The sequence below is a fragment of the Equus asinus genome, chromosome 5 (assembly GCF_041296235.1).
Source record: "Equus asinus isolate D_3611 breed Donkey chromosome 5, EquAss-T2T_v2, whole genome shotgun sequence".
Taxonomy (NCBI): domain Eukaryota; kingdom Metazoa; phylum Chordata; class Mammalia; order Perissodactyla; family Equidae; genus Equus; species Equus asinus.
Window position 1 is genome coordinate 96,607,227 of NC_091794.1, and position 8,893 is coordinate 96,616,119.

The 8,893-nt window shown below is 49.4% G+C and overlaps 1 protein-coding gene across 1 annotated transcript in view; it reads left to right on the top strand.

The window, feature by feature from the left end:
• Positions 1 to 3,283, top strand: part of TCEA3 (transcription elongation factor A3) — a 31,169-nt gene extending 27,886 nt beyond the window's left edge. Inside the window, exons 10-11 of the mRNA XM_044769983.2 lie at positions 573 to 644; positions 3,164 to 3,283. Of these exons, the coding sequence (XP_044625918.1) occupies positions 573 to 644; positions 3,164 to 3,172 (81 nt within the window). The 3' untranslated portion in view covers positions 3,173 to 3,283. The remainder of the gene's footprint in view (positions 1 to 572; positions 645 to 3,163) is intronic.
• Positions 3,284 to 8,893: the final 5,610 nt, after the last annotated feature.

Sequence of the window (8,893 nt, forward strand, 5' to 3'; positions counted from 1 at the left end):
TGGCTGTAGAAAATCAGAACAGCCAGGGTTAAATCTGGAAGTGCCAGGGGTTTCCTGCACCTGAATGGTTTGGTGACGGGCATGAGAAACTGGAAAACGTAACGTTAACTAGTCCCAATGATCTTCAGATCCCTTTTCCTCCCTGGGCCTCAATTCTTCCAGCTGCAAAATAAGAAACAAACTAGATGATCTCTAAGGGGGTTTCCAGCTCACAAGTTCTGATCAGTGAGGCACATCCAACAGGGTGTGTTCAGAGCAGGGTCAGGAACCTCCTTCAGGAGATGAATCTTGAGGCAAGAGAAGAGAGATGAGGTCAGAGGATCAACAAGAGTGAGAATGCAAAGGTCAGGCGGGGCCAGTGAGATCCTGGAAGTGAGCTGATGGACCTGTGAGAGGAGGGGAAAGTACACCTGATGGAGTTCTCAGTGATAAGGGTATTGCCAAAGGGGGTGGGAATAACAATGCCAAGCTCTGGGATTTGGACCTACTACCACAGACAGTGGGAGCCATGGCAGGTCCTAGAGCAGGGGAGTGACATCATGAGCGATTCTCGTGCTCTCTCTGTCTCTCAGGTGCAGACGCGAAGTGCTGATGAGCCCATGACTACCTTCGTCTTATGCAATGAATGTGGCAATCGCTGGAAGGTCTGTATCTTTCTCCCTCTCCTGTCATTCACAGATGCTGCCTCACATAAGGAGGAGCATATCCACGGCCCAGAAGGGGCCTCATACATGGGGGGCTGCGCCAGCCTGTGCAGAGTGGGTCTGCAGAGCTGGAGAGAGTGGTGGGTTGCTGTTGAGGAGGCGGGGAGAGAGTGCATGTGTGTGTGTTTTGTTTTGGAAGGCACCCAGCAAGGGTGGGGGCAGCAGCCCACATTTTATCACAGGATGGGCAGGTCTGTCATTTGAGCACAGATGCAATCAGCCGCCCGCCCGAGATCCACAGAGGGGAAGAAAAACAACGGCACTCGGCATCTGGACCACACCCCTTTGCAAAGCACTTTCACAGATGATATTTCCTTTAAACCTGGCCACAACTGGGATGGGAGGAAGGCTGAGCCCCATCAGAGGGGCGTGGCCCCCAAATGCTCCCAGGTCGTCCTCCCCTCCCAAGCCAGCTCTGGAAAAGCCTTACATTACCCAAGGCTGTAACCCAGGCTGCCCCAGCTCCTGCAAAGGCCGAGGTTTTGTTTTCAGGCATGGGAGCCACGCAAAGACTCCTCCCAGAGGGCTCCTTCCTGCCACGTCTTCTGAAAAAACTGAGTGTGATCATGTGATTACTGTCAGTTGCCAGTGCCATCTGGCCTGCATGTGCACGCACCGTGTGATGTCTGAGCCACCAGGCAGGCTGCAGGTGCTCCAAAAGTTCCAAGGTACTTAGCAAGGAGCCCAAGACTGAGCATGGGACGGGGCGTCAGGAGCCCTGGTTTCATGTCTCCGCTCTGCCCTACTCGTTCGTTGTGTGACCCGGAGCATGTCACTCACCTCCCTGAGCAAAACGGTGATAATGCCTTTCCCCTATGGTTGACGTGAACATTATTGCAAATGCACACACACTTTGCAGACATCTATGAGAAGCATTCCTTACAGTATTACTCTCACTTGTCACACAAGGACGCTGGGCTACCGAAATACTTAACGAGCATAAAGTCACATAGTTTGGACTTTATAGTTTGAAAGACAGTGCGCCAAATTCCTGATCAATCTGAGTTTTTTACAACCTTACTAAGAGCCTTGATACCCCTGGGGCCTCATTAGAACTGCCGTACTTTTTAAGGTAAAAGTCAGATGATTATGTATTTTTCCTTTATTCACTCATTGAGCACTTAGAGATGAGGCCAGCATAGTGATGTAGTGGTTTGGAGCATGGACTTTGGCATCAGGTCCAAATCCTAACTTTGTCACTTACAGAGTGACTTAGCTAAGTGATCTGAACCCTCTAGACCTGATTTCCTCATCTATAAAATGGGAGGATTAATATCTAGCCCACAGAACTGTTTCGAGGATTAGAGCAGGCAGTATACACAAAGCATTAACAGGGCCTCTGATCGCTCATATGGCATCTTTGTCAAATTAGAAAAAGGTTTCCCAGCCTCCAGGTAGACACCGCCTTGCACCAGGGTACAGAGCTTGGCACACAGAGCAGGGACTAAGTTTCAGCCTCAACTTGCCCCTTTGGCCAGGCTCTCTTGTGCAGTGAACAACCTGTCAACTATACAAAAAAGCCCTGAGCACGTATATACGTAGAAACTACTGTTCTTACTATTCTGAGTTTGTCACCTACTAGTATTATGGGAGCTTGGGCAAGTCACTTAACCTAAGTTGCTTCTTTACCAGTGAAAATGGGAGTGATACAGTGCCTGTCTCATCAGGTGACTGCGAGGATGAAATGAGTTAATACACACTAATGCTGCCTAGCCTAGAAGTGCTCAGTAAATGGTGGCTCTTGTGATTGGGGCACAAGGACAGTCTGCATGTTCCCAACCCAGCTCCTCCTCCCTGATTCCTATTAGTGAGAGAGGCAGGGCCCACTGGAGGTGGCAGCTGCACAGCTTCTGACAACATTTTCAGGTAGCGTCCATTGCCACGTTGGGAGGTCTAAAGTCCACCAAGTCATTAGTAATAATGACAGTGAATTTTTTTTTTTTTGAGGAAGATTAGCCCTGAGCTAACATCTGCTGCCAATCCTCCTCTTCTTGCTGAGGAAGACTGGCCCTGAGCTAACATCCGTGCCCATCTTCCTCTACTTTCTATGTGGGATGCCTACCACAGCATGGCTTTTGCCAAGCAGTGCCACGTCCACACCCGGGATCCTAACTGGTGAACCCCGGGCCGCCGAAGCGGAACATGCACACTTAACCGCTGCGCCACCGGGCCGGCCCCCACAGTGATATTTTTGACCATGAATTGAGAGCCCACCACATGCCCAGCACCGAATTTTCATTCATTTATTACCTGATCCCCTTGCCCTGGCCAGCATTATGATCCCATCTTACAGATGAGTGATTTGCTCAAGGTCACACAGCCAATAATGGCAGAGGTGGGACCTAGACTCCAGTCTGTGTGGCTCCAGACTCTACCTTCTTTTTCCTGTGCCCTTCCCCTAGCCTCCTTGGGTGATACAGGGAAAGTTCTAAAATGTTGTCGCCTTTTTGGTTTTGTAGTTCTGCTGACAGAACCGCCAGCCAGGATTTCAGTGAACAAGGTGAGGAAGAATAAAGAGAAAGCACTAAGCCGTTGTAACTGGAGAAAAAATAAAAATCAAAACGAAGAAAAATGCTGAACTCTGCATGGGGTATTAGGGACCAGAGGGAGAATTCTTTTGCAAATTAATAATCAGATATTAATAATGCTGGGTTAAATAGGGGAGCCTAGTTGGGGTATGACGCTAAGAATCTGTGTTGACAAACCTCTTGTAGCAACTCAGAGACTGCAGAGCCTCATAGCTGAGGTGTCGTGATCTTTGACAGTGGCCTGGCAGACCTTTGCGTCCCTTCCCTCACATCCGAACCTCTCAGCCTTCTCTGAATTGAAAAATACTAGACCACACAGATCTCACCCCACCCCACTGCAGTCACAGGTGCAGAACAGGTGACACACGGTTTGGCTCAGGCAGGTATGACTTCCACGCCATGTAGAAAGATTTCTTCCCTGCTCCTCATCTCTTCCCAAACTCTCTGTGCTCTTCCCTGTTCCCAGCTGGCTTTGGGGGCCTCTGATGACTTCAGACGCGGTCCCTTTTGGCAGGGAACTGATCGTCTTGAGCCGAGCCTTTCTGAGTGATGAGTACAGTGGTGCCCCCGAGTTCCACGGCCCCTGGGAGGTCCTGAGCCTCAGCACCTGCCCAGGCGCTGGCAGCGCATTCCTTATGGCCCCATCTGTGGCCTGAGCTGCAGAGGAAGCCTGCAGGGCACAAAGGGCCTTGTTGTGCTTCTCCCCTGATGACATAAACTTGCATTTTGAGCTGATAGGAACTTTAGGCAAAACTGGAACCTTCTGCAAAAGCCTTGGGAGCAGGTCTGGTGGGCCTGTCCTGGGTCTCAGTCTCTGACTTTCCCAGCCTTCCAGCAGCCTCTGGATTCTTTGTTTCCTAAAATGGCTGAAGCACAGGAGCCTGTGCACCCCTGGGGGCCTGGGCACGTCACTTAACCTCTCTAAGCCGTTTTTTTCACCTGTAAAAATGGGAGTGGTCCTAGTGTCTATCTCACAGGGTGATTGTGCAAAGGCCGCGGGGTACCCATCTGCCTCGGTTCACCCTTAAGGCAGCTGTTCGGGGTAACTTCAGCCCAAGTTCCTTGTAGGCCCCGGGCATCATCCACTCTGAAATTGGTTATTGCCTTCCTCCTTCCGCCTTCCAACGCCTCCTCCTAGAGATGAAGCCGGCGAGGAAACTGTGTGCAGAAATCTGCCACCATCTTCAGCTCTTCAACAGTCAGATTTGGGGCGGGTCCTTTGGAAGGACAAAAATTCCTCTCACAGAAGATACAACACACATAGCTCATAAATGGCAAACCAGGACTGAAACCCAGGTCCTCTGCCTCACGTCAGTGTGCTCAACGCCATCAGAGGTCCAGCACGACACACAGTGCTCAACCCCTACCTTCCAGGAATTCCTGGCCTGGCAGGGAAGACATCCTAGGTACAGGCTTCCACACCAGGTGGGATGTGATAAACGCCTGAGGGACGAATATTAACCACAGGAGTATGGAGCAATCCTGCTTAGATACCCAGGTGCTTCTGAAGCTTTAATAGGGGTGGGAATCCGCTGGGGATTGTGTTAAAATGCACATTCTGATTCAGTGGGTCTGGGGCGGGGCCTGAGATTTTTCATTTCTAACGAGCTCCCAGGAGATGCCAGTGATGCTGGTCCACAGACCACACTTGGAGGGTTTAGATATCCAGATTTTTCTCTGCACTATCTAATCCTCCATCCAAATGTCTAGAAAACAAAAGCAGAACAAAACAGCAACCACTGCCATATAATAATGTCAATAAATGTTACCTTGGGGCCTTTTAAAGGTGGCACCCTGGGGTGACTTTCAATAGTCACGGTCTAAATATCCTTTGTGTTCCCAGTGTCATAGGGATTTACAGCATAGGAAAAAGTACAAAACTGAATCTCCGCCCTCAACAACCTCGCTGTTTACAAAGGAGATGAGTCAGAGTAAACAGCAAAAGAAGAAGCTGGCTCCAGTCCACATATCTATACAGGGCACATCTACATTCACCAAAGGACACGGAAAAGCGTGACCAGGCCTCAGACTGTGTTCATCAGCAGGTGTCAGGACCCTTCCAACTGGTCTTCCTGTGTCCACTTTGGACCCACTCCAATTCATGCTCTCCATTGCGCTGACCAAAATACACTTTTCAAAATTGCCGATATGATCGTGTTATAGCGCCCCCCCCCATTCTACCACCCCCATTTAAAACCTTCCATTTTTTCCCACTGCTCTTGGCGGGACCTACAAGGCCCTGCAGAGCTGGCCTCTGCCACACCCCCTCACTTGGTGCTCCAGCCACGCTGGCCACGCTGTGTGCTGTGTGTCACAGAGCCTTTGCATACGCTGTTGACTGGAACACATGGTTTAACCCCATCTCCTCCTTCATATCAAAGGGGAAGAGGGTGTGAGCCGCCAGGCAGCTAGCATCAACTTTTGCCACCCAGAAATGCTTCCCAGGGGAGGGGAGAGTGCTACCTTACAGGAGGAAAAACTCAAGGTTAGGTGAAGTGAAACAGAGAGGCAACCTGCTTGGGATGGAGGAGAGAACGTCTCTCCAGGAATGTCATGGCCAAAAGACCTTGAAAACAAAAGTACATTCAAGATCCTATGACCAATGAAGAAGATGTTTTCAAAAAGTTACAGGAACCTAAAATACCATATAGAATGAGAAGTCCTAGTAGTCTCATTCAGACTACCAAATCTGTCTTTAGCCCTGAGATTTCTTTTCTTTTTTTGCTGAGGAAGATTCATCCTGAGCTAAAATCTGTGCCAGTCTTCCTCTATTTTTTTTTTTAAGATTTTATTTTTTTCCTTTTTCTCTCCAAAGTCCCCTGGTACATAGTTGTATATTCTTAGTTGTGAGTCCTTCTAGTTGTTGCATGTGGGATGCCACCTCAGTGTGGTTTGATGAGCAGTGCCATGTCCGCACCCAGGATTCAAACTGACGAAACACTGGGCCGCCTGCAGCAGAGCGCATGAACTTGACCACTCGGCCACAGGGCCAGCCCTCTTTCTCTATCTTGTATGTGGGTCGCCACCACAGCATGGCCACCGCTGAGCAGTGTTGGTCTGCACCCAGGAACCAAACCCATGCCGCCAAAGCAGAGTGTGGCAAACTTAACCACTAGGCCACCGGGCTGGCCCCCCACCCTGAGATTTCTTGAGCTCAAGACTTTCATCACCAAGTGCCTATGTGGATATCTCCTCTAAGTACCCCACTGGCCCTCTCAATCCAAAGAATCTGAAACTTAACTCACATCTTCTCTTTCTTAAATCCTCTCTTTGGGGCCGGCCTGGTGGCGCAGCGGATAAGTTCGCACATTCTGCTTCTTGGCGGCCCGGGGTTCGCCAGTTCGGATCCCGGGTGTGGACATGGCACCGCTTGGCATGCCATGCTGTGGTAGGCGTCCCACATATAAAGTAGAGGAAGATGGGCACAGATCTTAGCTCAGGGCCAGGCTTCCTCAGCAAAAAGAGGAGGACTGGCAGTAGTTAGCTCAGGGCTAATCTTCCTCAAAAACAAAAACAAAAACAAAAACAAACATTAAATGCTCTCTTCTTTTTTATTTGCCAACTAGTTCATTACTTAGAACCATCTTTGACCCTTTCCCCTTACCGTCTTCACCTTATCAGTTACCAATTCTACAGCCTTTCCCTCATCCAACCCTTTTCTCTGTTGCTGTCACTAGCAACACTGTCTTTCAGGTTTTCTTTTTTCTTGGACTGCTGCAAAGACCTTCTACTGGTCTCCCAACTCAGAGCACTGCCTCCCTTTCATGCATCTGCCCTGCAGGGCTCTGTGCTTTCCCCCCGAGCACCTTCAGTGGACGTCCAGCAGCTGTCAAATAAGTTTCAAGCTCCTTGGCTCGGCTTTGAAAGCTCCCCTCCCTCTGCCTCCTGCCTGTCTTTGGTGGCTTGTCTTCCACCCCGCTGCCCCTTCACTCCAGCCTAAGGATGGTATCTGCCCTGTTCTTGAACACCTGATGGTCCTTCCCAACTGTGGTCACCTGTTCTGATTCCCCCTCCCCGACCTCGGTCCAAATCTCACCCCTTCTTCAAGGCTCACCTCAGATGCACGTCTTCCATGACGTCTTCTCCGATCCCCTGGACATAGAGACAGTTCTCAGAACTCCCACAGTGCTGTGAAACTGATAACTATACTGCATTCTGCCACGATGATGAGAACGATGACGACTTCTTTGTGTGATAGTGTCAATATAGCTACTAATTATTGAGCATTTACTAGCTAGGCATCTTGGGCACATTATGTAACTTCTCCATGCCTCCGTTTTTCATCTGTAAACTGGTGGTGACAGCACCTAGCTCAAAGGGTTGTTGTGAGAATTCATTGGAATCATGCCTGGCACAAAGTACCTGATTAGTAAACATCAGCTATTGTTATTACTATGAGTATAGGGGAGTACTTTATATTGTCTCAACTAACCCTCAGACCCCATGAACTAGGATACTATTAATATAATCTTTTTAAAAAAATCATGGTAAAATAAACATAAAACTTGACATCGTAACTATTTTTTTCCCTTTTTTTGTGAGGAAGACTGGCCCTGAGCTAACATCTGTTGCCAATCTTCTTTTTGCTTGAGGAAGATTGTCGCTGAGCTAACATCTGTGCCCATCTTCCTCTATTTTATGTGGGATGCCACCACAGCATGGCTTGATGAGTGGTGCTAGGTCTGTGCCTGGGATCCAAACCTGTGAAACCTGTGCTGCCGACGTGGAGCACGCAAACTTAACCACTATGCCACCAGGCCAGCCCCATCTTAACCATGTTCAAGTGTACACAGTTCAGTAATGTCAAGCACATTCACATTGTTGTGCGGCTAATCTCCAGAACTCTTCCGTCTTGCAAAACTGAACCTCTGTACCTATTAAACACCTCCCCGTCCTCCTCCCCCACCCCTGGCAAGCACCAGTCTACTTTCTGTCTCTATGAATTGTATTGCTAAACTCTTCTTACAGACAGAGACAACCAAGGTTCAGAGAGTAATTTGCTTCTAGGAGACAGAATCTGGACTTGAAACCAGGCCCCCATTGGTACTCTGAGCCACTCTGAAATATGGCTTCACCTCACAGAGCATCTGTGGTGCGTTTTACCTCCCCCATAACGGTGATGGCCGCTGTGTGCCAAGGCCCTCCTCTGTGCCCACGCATTTTGCAGCCATTCTCACATTTAATCCTCACAGCGGCCTTGCAGTCATTGTGAGGCATGGTGTCCTCTCTCTCAGCACAGTGTCTTGTACAGAATAGAGACACAGTAAACACGTTCAGAGAATATGGGCGTATTTGGTGCCTTTTAGAAGGCTAGACAATACTAGTTAAGTTTGTTGTACATTTTTAATGCAACTGTTTACATTTTTGAAAATGTTGACTCTCTCCTGAGAAAACCAGCTGAAATGCACGAGATCATACAGAGTGGCCCAGTCCTCTCTGCTCTCTGCCCCTCCTGCAGAGTCAGCCTGCTGTGCTCGCCCCAGGCCGCCCCCCAGCTGCACCTCATCATCAGCTTTGCTGATCCACAGCCCAAGGCAGAGACAAACAGGCAGGAAGGCAAGGGGACCTAAGAGACTGTCCCTGCTCTGCTTCCTCCCCCTGCCACTCCACCCCCACACTCTTCCCTCTAGTCATACCCAATCCTGACCATTCTGGAACATG